Genomic DNA, 19441 nt, shown 5'->3' with positions numbered 1-19441 from the left:
ATAGAAGGATTAAAGAATGCATTATTTAAGCTATGGACAAGCAAAGGCTTACATTTTTTATGTCAATTCACAGAATCACTACTTTTGAGAATCTTAAATATAAATTTAATCTTATAAATACAGATTTTTATGCATATCTACAAGTTAGACATTGTTATCAAAAAGCCACCCAGGACTTCAATTTTAAATGGGAGCATACAGGTATTAAACAGGATTTCCAATATACAAAGCAGGTAAACGTTCAATTAAAGGGACAGTCAACACCAGAATTTTTGTTGTTTAAAAAAAGATAGATAATCCCTTTATTACCCATTCCCCAGTTTTGCATAACCAATACTGTTATATTAATGTACTTTTTACCTCTGTGATTAACTTGTATCTAAGCATTTTCTGACAGCCCCCTGATCACATGACATTGTATTTATTATCTATTGACTTTCATTTTAGCCAATTAGTGCAGTGTCTGCCACAAGCCACAGGCATGATCAAAGTGTTATCTATGTGGCTCACATAAACTAGCTCTCCCCTGTTGTGAAAAGCAAAAAATCATGTGATAAGAGGTGGCCTTCAAGGTCTTAGAAATTATCATATGAGCCTTCTTAGGTTTAGCTTTCAACTAAGAATACCAAGAGAACAAAGCAAAATCAGTGATAAAAGTAAACTGGAAAGTTGTTTAAAATGGCATTCCCTAGATGCCCTGAGGAGGTTCCGGTGGAGGAGGAGCTGCACAGCTGCAGCTCAGCTCGTTTCTCCAGTCCCCTGGATTTTGGCGGAGCTCTTTTCGCGCCAGCCCCTGCTCTGGGGCTTCCCTTGGATAGTACCAAGAACCACTCCGGAACCCCTGACAGTGGCACAACATCCCACTGTTATACCCTAATCACCAGTTGTTTTGGCCTTTCGGAGAACAGCTCTACAACCTACTGATCTCAAACAAAATTATGGCTGCCTCTTATTACACCTAACTTTACTACACTGTTCTGCCATTTTCAATCAAACTGCCTCACATCGTAGGCTGTATCCTTCCTTGGAGACAAGACGTTTGCTGCGGTTCCTGGCCCTCCCCCCTCCGTGTGCTTGCCTCACCTGACAGCCCAGCGTGAAAACCATCAACACAAACCATCTCTCTGCTGTACCTGTTGTCTCTCCGGTCCTGTCGGCTGGGGCCTGTCCTTCTCCCTCCCCCACCGGTGCTGCGCGGGAGGGAGCTGGGCCCGGTCTGGAGAGTGGACCTGGAGTGCAGCTTGCCCCTGCGTTGCTTGGCCGCCCGGCGCGGCGCCGCCCACTCCCCCCCCACCGGTGCTGCGTGGGGGGAGTTGAGCGCGGTCCTCAGCGGGAGAGCCGACATAGGAGGCCCTGATACGGCGTCTGGGCCGAAATTAGCCCGACAACGATCTGCGGGCTATCACAGAGGATAACTGACGGTAGGATTCTCTGGAGGGGGTGAGTTTGCCAGCCACGCTGGAGATAACCTAACTGTGGGAACTGTTTTCGCCTGTAGCAAGGGGATGGAAGAACAGCCTTAGGAAATATTTTATTCTCTCTGAACTCAGCTAAGATTGGGACCAACAAGGGTTTGAGTGTGAAGAGAAGAAAGAGACATTCTTTATACTGTTTAAACTCTTATGCTCGCAAACTTTTGCTCCATATCTGTCCTTTAATTACTGAGGACACTGCACAAGTTCTCCTTCTATGGTTCTGCAGCAAAACCCCTGTGAAGTACCTCAGACTGAGTAACATTTCATTTAAAAACTTGACTCTACAAAAACAAGACTCCGGGTCACTTTAAAATATATTGAAGAGGCTGTTTTTCTTCTGTTTTTCTATCTGTTTGTATTTTTTTGCAGAATTAAGTTTACTTTACTTATTAATGGATATTTTAGATTAGATTCATCAGCTTATTGACGGCTACTTAATTCTAGGCTTGCCAGGCCTATTTCTTCTATCACAGCTAGTTTATTGTTGCAGAGAGATTTCTTAATAATAGCTTTACTGTCCATCAGGGTAATCATTCTATACTGAGGATAGGCTGATCTAAGACACACATAGCATGTATTTAGCGTTGTAAAGTAATCTGTATTTTCTAGAGGTTATATTTCAAGGAAGCATTGTATCTCTACCATGTCTCTTATGTAATTGATTGACATCAAATTCTCGGACCTATCCTTGTTAAAGATTAAAGAAAGATAAATCTCTGGGGGTTTACTCAGTAGAGAAGACTAGTTAAACTAAAAGCTTATAGTATGTACCTTCCTTATAAAAATTCTAAAAGATTCTGAGAGGTAACCTAAGCCCCGTAACTAAGTATATTTTAATATCAATCTATCCCAGGCCTTTCCTGGTTAAATATCTGGCTAAGCACAAAATTATATCCATCTTTTTGCTATAAGTAACGCCTCTGCCCCTACTGGCTTTCAGGGCAATAGAAAGGAAATAAGGATACAAATCCAAGGTTAAAACCCCTTTTTACCTAAACTTAATTGTCAACAGTAAAATACCTAAAACGCCCTAGACATAAAAGAAGTCACATTGTGCAAAGGCTACACTGATATATTGGCTATTTAGTAGGTATGAATAATTATTGGGAAAAATGTGAACCAACTTGGTTATTTACTCTTCAAACACGGTAACTGTGGCACATACTGTGGCGACTGTGGCATAACCGTGGTGTGTACAACAATGAGGGTGTAACATTGGCTCTGTGACAAGGGCATAGAGAATAGATTAGGAACTGCAGCAAATTGAGCTGCCTAGGTTTATAATAGATCAATTAAGTTACTAATATAATTCTGTAAAATACACGTAAAAGGGAGTAACAGTAAAGTAGCCCTGGAGGGGAAGAAGGAGGAGAAGAAAAAGGAGAAATTGCTGTAAATTACAATGTAGTATTTAAACACCTTCTCAAAGGGTCAATTTGGCCGAAGGAAGCAATAGACTTTAGAAGTAAAGTAGGGGCTAGGGATATCATAAGTGGAAGAAGCTTTTAGAGCAAATGTGAACACAAAGAGCCGGAGAAGAGAAGGGGTTAAACTCAGAGTCGCTTCTGTAGTGGCTCCACAACTAATCACCTATTAGATTTTGGATACTATTAACAACACGTGACCTTTTTTCACACTATATATCTCCCTCAATTGTCCATCACTATCACTATCACACAGAACCCCTCACATCCCTTCGGTTTTATCACCTCCCTGCAGGGTTTTTTTTTTCTTTTTTTTTTTTTTTTTTCTTTTTTCTCTCTTTCTCTCCCTCACTCCAAATATTAGCACCCTGGTAAACCTAAAATTAAGAGCACACTTCTAAATCACAAGTGGGTACACCACACATGGATAAATTTTTAAACACTCACGGCAAAACCCCTTCTCCAATCATGGCGAATAGAAACAAAGATAAGAAAATAAAAAGCTCAATAAGCACCTCAGTGGATACTAACCTAGCCTCCAGCAATTTTCCATACCCCTATGAATCTTCCAATACCCAAGCCTTGGTGGATAGTATCTTAGAAGCACTTGCCCCCAAATTTGACACTCTGAGGTCAGAGATTAAGCAAGATATGAGATCACTTTCACAAGAGCTTAGGCAATTCTCTAACAGAGTACAAGAACTTGAGCAACGAGTCTCAGATCTTGAAGATCTAACGGTCACATATACTACAAAATCTAAAATTAATGAAGCAACAATTGAAAAACTTCAGTTTAAAATTGAGGACTTAGAAAACCGCTCTAGACGGAATAATTTTAGAATTGTAGGAGTACCAGAAGAGAAGCAATATGATAACCTAAATAACTTTATTTCTGAAACACTAGTACAACTCCTCAAAATTCCAAGTGCATATCCCAAAATTATTATTGAAAGAGCTCATAGATTAGGGAGACCTGCCTCAGACAACACAGAGAAAGCTAGGCCAAGACCAATTATAGTCAAACTACTGAATTTCCAGGATAAAATTACCCTTTTTCAATATTACCGTAAAAATCAGCCCATTGTACTAGGGAACTCTAGTATTTTTATGTTCCAAGACTTCTCGGTTGAAACGGCAACTAAGAGAAGGGTGTTATCCCCAACATGTACTAAACTTATTAACATGGGCATACGGGCTACCCTGATCTATCCAGCAAGGCTCAAAGTATGGGACAAGGACGAAATTTATTACGCTGAGACGGCTAAAGAGGCAAGTGAACTCTTAGCCAAATTAAAAATACCTGAATAATTAAAACACTCAAACAAAAAGTGAGACAGTTGATAATTGTTAAGAAATGGTTCAAAATCTTGGTTCTCTCCCCCGGGTGCCTAGGCTTCCCCCCAATCCCCACCCCCCCCTCCGCCAAATTATTTTTTTTTTTTTTTTTTTTTTATTTTTTTTTGTGTTTCTGGTTTATCCCCTTATATTAAATTAAGAATATGACAAAGTTAGATAGTATTACATTTGTTTCGTGGAACATTGGAGGTCTCACATCCCCCATAAAAAGGACAGCAATTTTAAACCAGCTGAGGAAAACAAAGTCCGACATAGTATTCCTCCAGGAAACGCATTTAAAAATAGAAGAAACTAGGAAACTAAAGAAATCCTGGGTAAAGGAGGTACTGGCCACTCCAAGTTTAAATAGGAAGAGAGGCGTAGCCATACTCCTCGGGAAAAAGATAATGACCAGTGGCTTAGAGATTCTCAATACACAGGTAGACCCAGAGGGGAGATTTATACTGTTAAAAATCAAGGTGGCGAAAACCATATACACATTATGTAACCTATACGCACCTAATGTGATAGACGCATCTTTTTGGGATTCCTTATTAAACAAAATTATGTTATTCCAGGAAGGCTTTTTGATATGCGGGGGTGATTTCAACATGGCCCCACAATATCCGCTAGACAGACTAAGATCAGTCGCCAATCAACTTAAAAATAAAAGAGATAATTTAGAAACCAAGATTTTTAAAAAAATTACACAGAACTTGGCAACAAAAGACATATGGAGAGTGCAGAATCCAGAGATAAGAAACTTTACATGCCTATCTAGGGCCCATAAATCATTTTCCAGAATTGACCTATTTTTAGTAGATACTAAGCTCCTTGAGCGGAAAATAAGGACAGAGATCTTACCTATCTCCCTCTCGGACCATGCCCCCATTGTTCTTCAGTTTCAGGAACTTGATAAGAGATGTAAGCAAGTACGTTTTTTTTTTCCTAGGTATCTATCAAAAGATTTAAAATTTAAAAATTGGCTCAATCTCAAATTTAAAGAATATGCGGAGCATAATGTTGAGTATAGTAGGCATCCTATGATATTTTGGGAGGCAGCAAAGGCTGTTCTAAGGGGTGAAATAATATCCTACACAGCCAATCTCCAGAAAAAAATCAAAAGTAGAGAGAAAGAAGTGACTAGCTCATTAATTAACTCTTATAACCATTATCTCTTAGATAAAACAAGGATTAACTGGCTTAAATATATAAAAGCCAAAAATGAGAGAGATACGTATTTATCCTACCAGGCTTCGCAAAAAGAATTAAAACTTCAAGCCAGACTTTACAGATTTGGAAACAAAACAGGTAAGCTCCTGGCTAATTTAGTGAAAGGATCAAAAGGAGCAACCTTGATTGAGTCACTCCAACAGGAAGGCAAAACAATAACTAGGTCAGAGGAGATAGCAGACCTCTTGTTCATATATTTTCAGGAATTATACTCAGCCAAAAAATCGGACGAGACCCAATCTGCTCAATTCTGGAGACAGCTGACACCCCCTTCTTTAGGGAGGGATGAGTTAGAGATCCTAAACGCTCCTATTATGGAGCTGGAAATAGAGAAAGCCATTAATAAACTTGCATTGGACAAGGCACCCGGCCCAGACTCATTACCAAATGAATTTTATAAAATTCTTTCGCCATTGATAGTTCCAAATCTTTGTAATTTATATAATGCAATATACATAGACCAGCTTCCAATCCCCCCCTCTTTCTCGGCATCGAACACAATATTAATACCTAAACAGGGTAAAGACCCCACCTTGAAAGAGTCATACAGACCTATAGCTCTACTGAATATAGACTATAAGATTTTAACATCTATCTTAGCAAATAGACTACAATCTATCCTACCTATAATTATACACAAAGATCAAGCAGGTTTTCTTTACAAACGCAATTCATCAGCAAAGATAAGAGAAGCTCTATTGACGGTAGACTATTATAAGACAGAGGTGGATGGGGAGGGGGGGGAGGACATCTCTGACAAGGCAGTCATTTCTATAGATGCGGAAAAAGCATTTGACTCTGTTCATTATGATCATATAACAGAGTCTTTACTTAAATTTGGGTTTGAAGGTAAATTCTGTCAACTGATTAAAAATCTATACAACAAACCATCTACAAGACTGCTGGTTAACGGCTCCCTTACCCCAGAGATCATACTGGAGAGGGGGACCCGACAGGGATGTCCTCTTTCCCCCCTGCTTTTCGATATTTCTATAGAGCCCTTAGCTATGATGGTAAGACACCAATTAGAAGGCATAAAAATACGAAATAAGGAGCTTAAAATTGCATTATATGCAGACGACATTCTTCTCTACATAGCAAATATTAAAGACAACCTGCCAAAGTTAATATTGCTTATTAAACAATTTGGTTCTTTTTCAGGCTACAAAGTCAATACTTCAAAATCAGAACTGTTATGGCTGAGAAAAAATAAGAAATCACCATCAAACATACCCTTTAAGATAGTGTCAGAGGCCTTTAAATATCTAGGCGTCCTAATTCCATCTAATATAGACAAGCTTTATGAATTAAATATTCCCCCAATATTGCAGGATATTAAACAGAGGTTAACAAGTTGGCAAAGTCTCCCCTTGTCTATAACTGGTAGGATAGCCTTGTTCAAAATGGTACTATTGCCAAAACTGTTATATATCCTCCAAAATGTTCCAATAATTCTCAAAGGGAAAGACATTCGGCAGCTGAACGTGGCATTGAGAAGATACATCTGGCAGGGCAAAAAACCAAGAATTGCTTTTTGTAAATTACAACTACCAAGAAATCAAGGGGGATTGGCACTGCCGGATGTACGTTTGTATAATATAGCTTACTCAGCACGCATTGTGGCAGATTGGATCTTTTCTAAAGATTATATAACAAATAATGATTTAGAGAACAACATATGCTACCCATTCCTTCCAGTAGCCTTAATACATTGTAAACCTAAATCAATACCACAGGAACTGAAATCATTTAAAACTATTTACAACCCTATACAAAGTTGGTGGAAATTGGGCAAGCTTCTATCAATAGATGGTAATGCATCTAAGTTTGTTCCATTTCGGGGTAACCCGAAATTTCCGGTTGGCCTAGACTCAGCCATATTCCAAAGATGGCATACGGTAGGATTGGATAGGGCTATTCAGTTTATAGATAGAGAGAATCAAGTGATTAAAACCTATGAATCACTCAGGCAGGAATTTGATATTCATAATAGAGAGTTCTTTGCCTACCTGCAAGCCAGACACTTTGTAACAGAACTCAGGAGGGAGGCAAACGGAAGATGGACGTGGGGGAAATTGGAGGGGTGGTTGGAAATGGTGAAAAATGGTCAGTGCTCCATCTCACCATGTTATTATATGTTAGCCTCCCTTAGGGGTACATCAAATCTTGAGAGACTCTCGGCTGATTGGAACAACTTAATACCAGAGAGCAATGTTGATGCCCAGCTGGTACAGGGCTCCTTTACAAGAATAGCTCAATCCACACTATCCTCAACCTGGAGGGAATCACAAGTTAAATTGCTATATAAGGCGTATTTTACCCCAGAGAAAGGTTTAAAATGTGGGAACAATAAATTCAATAAATGCCCAAAATGTTCACAACCCGCAGCGGATTTGGTCCACATGATATGGAGCTGCCCTAAGATGGGTCAATTCTGGAAAAAAGTAGAATATTGGTTAAAAAATAAAGTAAAGATTCCTCCATTTGAAATAACCCTGAGTTATTGTGTTTTCCTGAGAAAAGTTAGAGAAAAATCACATCCCCAACATAAACTAATTAACATGACAGTGGTTGCAGCCAGATATTTGATCTTTAAGAAATGGAAATCGACTGCAACACCCACGATTACGGAGATCAAAAACTGTCTAAAAAAACAATGTATATTAGAACAGCTCGACACCAATATGAACGACGAAGGGGACATTAGAAAGTTTTTCGCAAAATGGTCCTTGTTTATTAAGAGCTTTTCGGCAGTGGAAATAGATTATATGATTTTCCCATTTAGAAATTCGGAACTGGTACTATTGGGGATATGGTAGATTTCATTGGGAGATATTCCCCCCTTTTTTTTTTTTTTTTTTTTTGCGGGGGGGGAGGGACAGGGGGGAGCAAAATCAGGGAGCAAGTGATAAATATGACTTGTCTCCAAGATATGACATAGTATGACAAAACAAGGTAATTTAGGGTATATGTGGCATTTGAAAGTCTAAATTACATGATTATTTTGCGGAATAGAACAAACATTATGTCACTAGGTTTATTTCTTTTCGTTATGAATACCTTGAAGCTGGTGGGAAAATAGAAAACAGGAAAAAAAATAAGGTTGAGACTACTTTTGTTCTTTTTGTTTGTTCTTGTTATTTCAGAGATGCAACAGAAACAATAACAGGTTTATTACGATTGTATATTGTGAATATCTTTGCTGTATTTATGTATTTTGCTCTTTGTGGTTTTTCTTTTTTTTCTGTTCTGACGCATTACATTTTATGCTGTATTGTGAACTCAACCTTAATAAAAATATATATAAAAAAAAAAAAAAAAATGGCATTCCCTATTTGAAACATGAAAGTTTTTTTGGACTTGACTGTCCCTTTAAATTCTGGTACAATCTGCTTTTACAATCTACAGGGCAAGAATTTTCACAAAGATTAATAGAAAAATGTTGACAAAACTTGGATATTCCTGATTCAAAGGTGTTTGTGCAGAGCTTTCAAAAGCTTGCGAAAGGGACGGTTGCAACTTCTAGCTGGGAATCTCATCTTTAATCATTTTGATATTACTCCTACTAAAATGAATAGTTGGTACTCTAATCACGTTTGAATTTTTCTAAGGCTGACCTTAGCTATATGTTTTGGAATCTTTCAAAAATACAAAAGTTTTCGTCTAGAGTTGGGTGGGTAAAATATTAAAAGAAATAATTTAATTTCCAGACCACCGCAATAAAGCAAATATAGTAATAAAGTGAGTCACACAATTTTTTTTGTTTCCCAGGGCATATTAAAAGTTATATTTACACTATACTGTACTCTATTAAAGGGGACAGACAGTCTACACTTTAGTCATCTTAAAGTCTTACCTTAGATTAAGCTGCAAATATCCTCCTGCACTCTATATCACGCAGCAGGAACAGTAAAAAAGTTATTTTAAAATGACTATTTGTTTCTGGTCACTTTGAAATGGCTGCCAAGCTCTGCCCACTGATGACATCACGCTCTGGGCTGCATCTATGCACTCTGCTGAATAGCATTGACAGTCTGCTGAACCCAACTAGTGAGTCTTTTGTAACTAGTGAAGCCTTTAATGTAGCTCAGATCGTGGTGTAAGCAGTGGGATGAGCTAGGCAGCTATTTCAAAGTGACCAAAAACAATACCCATTTTAAAATAACTTTACTGTTGCAGCTGCATGTTATAGAAAGGGTGCAGGAGGATATTTGCAGCTTCATCTAAATTAAGACTTTGAGAACTAAGGTGTAAACTGTCCCTTTAAGTAATCAATAGCATTATGTCAAAAAAAACAAAAAACAATACCTTAATTAAGAAATACTGTATTGCTAAAAAAAAGCTAACCATCACCTGAGCCTTCAGAGAGTCGTAATCTTTTTGCTGGTGGCATGTTTCAAAACACGTGTGTTTGTTTTAAATAAATTGATTTGCATTATGTGGGTGCATTTGTGCACTTTCTACTTCTTTTGACAGATCTTTTCTCTACTCCGTGGGATAACGTAGATTTCACCAGATACAGCAGCCAACACCCACATAGAAATCTCATCACTGTGTGAAGATTCTAACTTATCCTTTTTACTAGCTTAAAGGGACATAAAACCAAAATTTTTTATTTCATGATTTAGATAGAGCATACAATTATAAACAACTTTCTAATTTACTTCTATTATCTATTTTGCTTCATTCTCTTGATATTCTTTGCTGAAAAGCATATCTAGATATGCTTAGCAACTGCTGATTGGCAGCTGCATATAGATGCCTTGTGTGATTGGTTCACTGTGTGCATTGCTATTTCTTCATTAAAGTATATCTAAAGAATAAAGCAAATTAGGTAATAGAAGTAAATGGAATGTTGTTTAAAATTATATTCTCTATCTTAATCATGAAAGAAAATGTTTGGGTATAGTGTCCCTTTAAATTTTGTTACTTATTAACCATCACATTTGAAGTAATAGAAATTTTGTTTTTGTTATTTTTAAATAACACTGTTGTGCATATTTGTTTTAAATGCTATATATGGTCATATACTTTTACGTCAGTTTTTAGACTTTAGAGAGCGCAGTTCTGTGTTTTTGTAATACTGTCTGTATTATAATACATATATATGTATTCATGTGTATATATGCAGGAAAAATAAGAGAACTGGGTATTACACAATTCATAAAATTAATTTAGAAACATGTAATTATAGAACAATATGACGTTTATATATCTACAGAAAAACATAATTTATGTAAGAACTTACCTGATAAATTCATTTCTTTCATATTAGCAAGAGTCCATGAGCTAGTGACGTATGGGATATACATTCCTACCAGGAGGGGCAAAGTTTCCCAAACCTTAAAATGCCTATAAATACACCCCTCACCACACCCACAAATCAGTTTAACGAATAGCCAAGAAGTGGGGTGATAAGAAAAAAGTGCGAAAGCATAAAAAATAAGGAATTGGAATAATTGTGCTTTATACAAAAAAATCATAACCACCACAAAAAGGGTGGGCCTCATGGACTCTTGCTAATATGAAAGAAATGAATTTATCAGGTAAGTTCTTACATAAATGATGTTTTCTTTCATGTAATTAGCAAGAGTCCATGAGCTAGTGACGTATGGGATAATGACTACCCAAGATGTGGATCTTTCCACGCAAGAGTCACTAGAGAGGGAGGGATAAAATAAAGACAGCCAATTCCTGCTGAAAATAATCCACACCCAAAATAAAGTTTAATAAAAACATAAGCAGAAGATTCAAACTAAAACCGCTGCCTGAAGTACTTTTCTACCAAAAACTGCTTCAGAAGAAGAAAACACATCAAAATGGTAGAATTTAGTAAAAGTATGCAAAGAGGACCAAGTTGCTGCTTTGCAAATCTGATCAACCGAAGCTTCATTCCTAAACACCCAGGAAGTAGAAACTGACCTAGTAGAATGAGCTGTAATCCTATGAGGCGGAGTTTAACCCGACTCGACATAGGCATGATGAATTAAAGATTTCAACCAAGATGCCAAAGAAAAGGCAGAAGCTTTCTGACCTTTTCTAGAACCGGAAAAGATGACAAATAGACTAGAAGTCTTTTGGAAAGACTTAGTAGCTTCCACATAATATTTCAAAGCTCTAACAACATCCAAAGAATGCAATGATTTCTCCTTAGAATTCTTAGGATTAGGACATAATGAAGGAACCACAATTTCTCTACTAATGTTGTTAGAATTCACAACCTTAGGTAAAAAAATTCAAAAGAAGTTCGCAACATCGCCTTATCCTGATGAAAAATCAGAAAAGGAGACTCACAAGAAAGAGCAGATAATTTAAGAGATTCTTCTGGCAGAAGAGATGGCCAAAAGAAACAAAACTTTCCAAGAAAGAAGTTTAATGTCCAATGAATGCATGGGTTCAAAAGGAGGAGCTAGAAGAGCCCCCAGAACCAAAATCAAACTCCAAAGAGGAGAAAATGACTTAATGACAGGTTTATACGAACCAAGTCTTGTACAAAACAATGAAAATCAGGAAGATTAGCAATCTTTCTGTGAAAAAAGAACAGAAAGAGCAGAGATTTGACCTGTCAAGGAACTTGCGGACAAACCTTTACCTAAACCATCCTGAAGAAACTGTAAAATTCTCGGAATTCTAAAAGAATGCCAGGAAAAATCATGAGAAGACACCAAGAAATATAAGTCTTCCAGACTCTATAATATATCTCTCTAGATACAGAATTACGAGCCTGTAACATAGTATCAATCACAGAGTCAGAGAAACCTCTTTGACCAAGAATCAAGCGTTCAATCTCCATACCTTTAAATGGAAAGATTTGAGATCCTGATGGAAAAAAAGGACCTTGCGACAGAAGGTCTGGTCTTAACGGAAGAGTCCACGGTTGGCAAGAGGCCATCTGAACAAGATCCGTATACCAAAACCTGTGAGGCCATGCTGGAGCTACCAGCAGAACAAACAAGCATTCCTTCAGAATCTTGGAGATTACTCTTGGAAGAAGAACTAGAGGCGGAAAGATATAGGCAGGATGATACTTCCAAGGAAGAGATAATGCATTCACTGCCTCCGCCTGAGGATCCCGGGATCTGAACAGATACCTGGGAAGTTTCTTATTTAGATGAGAAGCCATCAGATCTATTTCTGGAAGTTCCCACATTTGAAAAATCTGAAGAAATACCTCTGGGTGAAGAGACCATTCGCCCGGATGTAACGTTTTGACGACTGAGATAATCCACTTCCCAATTGTCTATACCTGGGAAATGAACTGCAGAGATTAGACAGGAGCTGGTTTCCGCCCAAACCAGAATTCGAGATACTTCTTTCATAGCCAGAGGACTGTGAGTCCCTCCTTGATGATTGATGTATGCCACAGTTGTGACATTGTCTGTCTGAAAACAAATGAACGACTCTCTCTTCAGAAGAGGCCAAGACTGAAGAGGTCTGAAAATTGCACGGAGTTCCAAAATATTGATCGGTAATCTCACCTCCTGAGATTCCCAAACCCCTTGTGCTGTCAGAGACCCCCACACAGCTCCCCAACCTGTAAGACTTGCATCCGTTGAACTTACAGTCCAGGTCAGAAGAACAAAGAAGCCCCCTGAACTAAACGATGGTGATCTGTCCACCACGTCAGAGAGTGTCGTACAATCGGTTTTAAAGATATTGATTGAGATATCTTTGTGTAATCCCAGCACTATTGGTTCAGCATACAGAGCTGGAAAGGTCGCATGTGAAAATGAGCAAAGGAGATCGCGTCCGATGCAGCAGACATAAGACCTAAAATTTCCATGCATAAGGCAACCAAAGGGAATGATTGTGACTGAAGGTTTTGACAAGCTGATATCAATGTTAGACATCTCTTGTCCGAAAAAGACAGAGTCATGGACACCGAATCTATATGGAAACCTAAAGAGGTTACCCTTGTCTGAGGAATCAATGAACTTTTTGGTAAATTGATCCTTCAACCATGATCTTGAAGAAACAACACAAGTCGATTCGTATGAGATTCTGCTAAATGTGAAGACTGACCAAGTACCAAGATATCGTCCAAATAAGGAAATACCAATACCCTGTTCTCTGAATACAGACAGAAGGGCACCGAGAACCTTTGTAAAAATTCTTGGAGCTGATGCTAGGCCAAACGGTAGAGCCACAAACTGGTAATGCTTGTCTAGAAAAGAGAATCTCAGAAACTGATAGTGATCTGGATGAATCGGAATATGCAGATATGCATCCTGTAAATCTAATGCAGACATATAATGCCCTTGCTGAACAAAAGGCAGGATAGTCCTTACAGTTACCATCTTGAATGTTGGTATCCTTACATAATGATTCAATATTGACAGATCCGGAACTGGTCTGAAGGATTTGACCTTCTTTGGTACAATAAAGAGATTAAATAAAACCCCAGCCCCATGTTCCAGAACTGGAACTGGCATAATTACTCCAGCCAACTCTAGATCTGAAACACATTTCAGAAATGCTTGAGCCTTTCCTGGGTTTACTGGGACACTGGAAAGAAAAAAATCTCTTTGCAGGAGGCCTTAACTTGAAGCCAATTCTGTACCCTTCTGAAACAATGTTCTGAAAAACAGAGATTGTGAACGGAATTGATCCAAATTTCTTTGAAAAAAAACATAATCTGCCCCGTACCAGCTGAGCTGGAATGAGGGCCGCACCTTCATGTGGACCTAGGAGCTGGCTTGGGTTTCTATAAGGCTTGGATATATTCCAAACTGGAGAAGGTTACCAAACTGATACCGCTCCTGAGGATGAAGGATCAGGCTTTTGTTCCTTGTTGTGATAAAAGGAACGAAAACGATTATTAGACCTAAATTCACCTTTAGATTTTTTATCCTGTGGTAAAAAAGGTCCCTTCCCTCCAGTAACAGTTGAGATAAAAGAATCCAACTGATAATCGAATAATTTATTACCCTGGAAAGAAAGGGATAGCAAAGATGACTTAGAAGACATATCAGCATTCCAAGTTTTAAGCCATAAAGCTCTTCTAGCTAAAATAGCTAGAGACATATACCTGACATCAACTCTAATGATATCAAAGATGGCATCACAAATAAAATAATTAGCATGTTATAGAAATGCAAATGATAATTATGATCTGTTATTTGTTGCGCTAAAGCTTCTAACCAAAAAAGTTGAAGCTGCAGTAACATCCGCTAAGGATATAGCAGGTCTAAGACGATTACCTGAACACAAGTAAGCTTTTCTTAGAAAGGATTCAATTTTCCTATCTAAAGGATCTTTAGCAGGAGTAGAGACAGCCCCATTAATCTTAGGGATTTTGTCCCAAAACTCTAATCTGTCAGATGGCACAGGATATAATTGCTTAAAACGTTTTTAGAAGGAGTAAATGAATTACCCAAAATATTCCATTCCCTGGAAATTACTTCAGAAATAGCACCAGGGACAGGAAACACTTCTGGAATAACTACAGGAGATTTAGAAACCTTATTTAAACGTTTAGATTTAGTATCAAGAGGACCAGAATCCTCAATTTCTAATGCAATGAATACTTCTTTAAGTAAAGAACAAATAATTCCATCTTGAACAAATACGAAGATTTATCAGCATCAACCTCTGAGACAGAAACCTCTGAACCAGAAGAACCATTATCAGTATCAGAATGATGATGTTCATTTTAAAAATTCATCTGAAAAAAAGAGAAGTTTTAAAAGACTTTTATGTATACTAGAAGGAGAAATAACAGACATAGCCTTCTTAATGGATTTAAAAACAAAATCTCTTATGTTATCAGGAACACTCTGAGTATTAGATGTTGACGAAACAGCAACAGGTAATGTAATAGTACTAAAGGAAATTTTATCTGCATTAACAAGTTTGTCATGACATTCAATACAAACAACAGCTGGAGGAACAGATACCAAAAGTTTATATCAGATACACTTAGCTTTGGTAGCTCCAGCACCGGGCAGCGATTTTCCTGAAGTATCTTCTGACTCAGTTGCAACGTGGAACATCTTGCAATATGTAATAGAAAAAAACAACATATAAAGCAAAATAGATCAAATTCCTTAAATGACAGTTTCAGGAATGGGAAAAAATGCCAGTGAACAAGCTTCTAGCAACCAGAAGCAAATAAATAATGAGACTTAAATAATGTGGAGACAACAATGACGCCCATATTTTTTAGCGCCAAAAATGACGCCCACATTATTTGGCGCCTAAATGCTTTTGGCGCCAAAAATGACGCCACATCCGGAACGCCGACACTTTTGGCGCAAAAGAACGTCAAAAAATGACGCAACTTCCTGCGACACGTATGACGCCGGAAACAGAAAAAAAATTTTGCGCCAAAAAAGTCCGCGCCAAGAATGACGCAATAAAATGAAGCATTTTCAGCCCCCGCGAGCCTAACAGCCCACAGGAAAAAAAGTCAAAATTTTTAAGGTAAGAAAAAATGATTGATTCAAATGCATTATCCCAAATATGAAACTGACTGTCTGAAAATAAGGAATGTTGAACATCCTGAGTCAAGGCAAATAAATGTTTGAATACATATATTTAGAACTTTATAAAAAAGTGCCCAACCATAGCTTAGAGTGTCACAGAAAATAAGACTTACTTACCCCAGGACACTCATCTACATATAGCAGATGGCCAAACCAGTACTGAAACGAGAATCAGCAGAGGTAATGGTATATATATAAGAGTATATCGTCGATCTGAAAAGGGAGGTAAGAGATGAATCTCTACGACCGATAACAGAGAACCTATGAAATAGACCCTGTAGAAGGAGATCATTGCATTCAAATAGGCAATACTCTCCTCACATCCCTCTGACATTCACTGCACGCTGAGAGGAAAACCGGGCTCCAGCCTGCTGCGGAGCGCATATCAACGTAGAATCTAGCACAAACTTACTTCACCACCTCCATAGGAGGCAAAGTTTGTAAAACTGATTTGTGGGTGTGGTGAGGGGTGTATTTATAGGCATTTTGAGGTTTGGGAAACTTTGCCCCTCCTGGTAGGAATGTATATCCCATACGTCACTAGCTCATGGACTCTTGCTAATTACATGAAAGAAATATATTTTTTTTTTTTTTAACTTGTAAAAAAAAAAAAAAGGTTAATTTTTATTAAAAATGTATCAGATAATGCTTGAATGCAATTTCTATCTCCATTACTTAAGTCCCATTATGTCAAATCAATTCATCACTTTTTTTTTTCTTTATTCCCTCCTCATATTTTATCCTTCTCTGTTTTGTTTTTTTTCCTTTGAGGGTGTGGTATTCAGTGAGAGGTTTAGTTAATACCTCAATTAAGTTCAAAATATTTTTCGATGTAGTTAAAAATAAGTAATATGAAGAAATTTTTAGTAACTATTGTGTTTTGGTTGTGATTTATGTAATAGCATTTTAAGAGGGATTATGTTTTATTATATTTAATCAGACAAAAGTCAGATCCTGTAAAGGAGGTGGAATCATTTTATTGTCTGATATAATATGATGGTTATTATGATTTTGCCATTTTATATATATATATTTTATATGGACATTTTTCATTTCTTATTGATGTTATCTATATTAATTCTTATAACGGATTTATTATGTTGAACATAATGTTGTTCGTTGACACTGTATATTATTATATTGTATTTACTTTCTTGCAAGTTCTGTGTTACCTCAATAAAAAATTTTTTTTAAAAAGCATTAGATTTGCAACTGCCCTACATAACTAGTTAGTACATGTAATTTTTGCATCAGTGTTCCTTTGTAACTATGTGGTTTACTCCTACAAATTGGGTAAACACATAGGTAAATTCACACCCAGGAGCTAAATTACAAGAATCTGTATTGAGGGCAATGTTGCCTGCTTGTAGCTGTCAACTCTAATTTGGCACTTTCTATATGCCCCTGATACATGTACTTGCAATTTACGTCTACCATTACCTAGAATGGGTACAATGCATCCTGCATATATCACTTGCCATTGTCATTTGATAGCTTTGTTAGCTGCTGTTTGTTGATGTTGGAGGCCACTAGCTATTTTCGGTGTCTGATTGATTCTTCTGAAAGATCACCACACTAAGATCTGTGTAAATCAAGATCTTAATGTGGTGATCTTTCACAAGCAGAAATCTGGCACCGAAAATAGCAGAAGTCCACGAGTGGCCACCTACTTCCACATTCAGCAGCTAACGAAGCTGCCAAATGCCCATGCCTCATCAGCTGCTTACTCACAGCAGTGCATTGCTGCTCCCAACTCTTCCTAGGTATGCTTTTAAAGGGACATTTCACTGTAAATTTGTTTTTCCCTGAATGTGTTTCCCATGACTGCAGCACATAAAATGAATGAGAAATTGCTCATATATCCTTTTTGCAAATGAAACAGCTAGATTTGCTCTTTGAAACCACAGCCCATGAAAATAGTCTAAGCTTGCAGACAGATAAGATCTCGTTATCTTACCAATCAAATGCTTCCCTTTCTTATCTCTGTACAATACTTATAAAGAACAATTGTAAAATTAACATTTTAGAGCTTTATATATTTTCCACCTCCCACTGTGAGTATAATTTCTTCTGCTGGCTGTGTTTACATAGTTTTTCAATAGCCTATACCTAGGTATAGAAACTTCCAGTATAGGTAGGGATACTACATGCTAAATCAGCTATGTCAAATGCCAATATAAAGGCTAAGGAGCTATTTATAAACAACTGAATACATTCCAGCAGGTTTAATGTATTACATAACATAACTTACTGTTTTCAACCACCTGTGCTGTCCAGTTTTCACGGGAACTACGCAAAAGTTCTGAAACAAATGGGCCAGTATTTGGAGGTAAATCTTTGTCAATGATGTCAACGATAAAAGGTTCTGGATTCTTCTGGCAAAACAAAACAACTTCAGGTTTCAACTGTGGGGCGTTATCATTCACATCAAGAAGGGTAACTATGAGAGTTCCGGTACCAGTGGCTTGAGGAACACCTGTTGGCAAAATGATTAGAACATAGAGTTAACCAGCAGAAGAAAGAAGTAATAAATTCATATAATAGCTACAGTGACTCCCTATCCTAACAGGCTTTGTGGCTATAGCTGCTTAAAAGGGACACTAAAGTTAAAATGAAACTTCCATAATTCAGATAGAGCACAACATTTTAAGCAACTTCTTAATTTACTTCCATTACAAATTAGTTTTTATATGGACTTCTTTTTGAGGCACCAACTCCTATTAACCATGTGCAAAAAGTTCAGTGTATTACGTATTTTCGTTCATGGTCGCATTAGTTTCAAACTAATTTCGTTAGAATTTTTTGTTTTAACAAAAATTTTCATTTTGAGCTTTTTTATTTTAATCTACAGTGTACATTTTGGTCATTTTGCAGCTGTAATCAGCTTTATTAGTTTTAGTTTTGTAATTCTAAGTAAACTTATTCTTTTATTTATACATCTCATTTTTAACTTCGTAATTTTAACCTAGAACTGAAAATAAAAATGGAGACACTAGGTGCAAATTAACCCCTTAACCCAATAAGACATATATACCTCCCTCCTTAGCCTCCCACCCACCAACGATCGTCACCACCTCTGTCCACAGAGTGGCCCTCTCTGCATCGGTAACTCTGCAAATCTATTTCTGCAGTGCCCTACTTGTGAGGCACGCAGAAACAGCACGATGTAGCAATTTTGAGCGAGATCGCGGCAGAGAGAAGCCCAGGGTACGGCACTAGTCGTCAAGGGGTTAAAAAGGTGCTGCAAAACAATGTAGGTTGTGATATCCAATGTATTACTGTTTCAGCGGCATACGCACATAGAGGATCAAGATTCAAACACCATTGTCTGTTCAGAGAGATGGTAATGGTGTGTATTGCGCAAGTTAAAGGAACATGGTACATTCGATTTTTCTTTCCATAAATGTTTTGTTGATAATCCATTTATATAGTTTATCTCCGAGTGTTTTTGTAACAATGTAAAGTTTTGCTTATTTTTTAATAACATTGT

General features: G+C 37.5%; 1 protein-coding gene across 1 annotated transcript in view; it reads right to left on the bottom strand.

Annotated features, from left to right (window-relative positions):
• The window catches only part of LOC128646018 (cadherin-1), a 135193-nt gene that overhangs the window by 12009 nt on the left and 103743 nt on the right, over positions 1 to 19441 (bottom strand). Inside the window, exon 12 of the mRNA XM_053699410.1 lies at positions 18203 to 18427. Within this exon, the coding sequence (XP_053555385.1) occupies positions 18203 to 18427 (225 nt within the window). The remainder of the gene's footprint in view (positions 1 to 18202; positions 18428 to 19441) is intronic.

Source organism: Bombina bombina, chromosome 1, assembly GCF_027579735.1.
Source record: "Bombina bombina isolate aBomBom1 chromosome 1, aBomBom1.pri, whole genome shotgun sequence".
Taxonomy (NCBI): Eukaryota; Metazoa; Chordata; class Amphibia; order Anura; family Bombinatoridae; genus Bombina; species Bombina bombina.
This window is presented reverse-complemented; position numbering and strand designations above follow the sequence as displayed.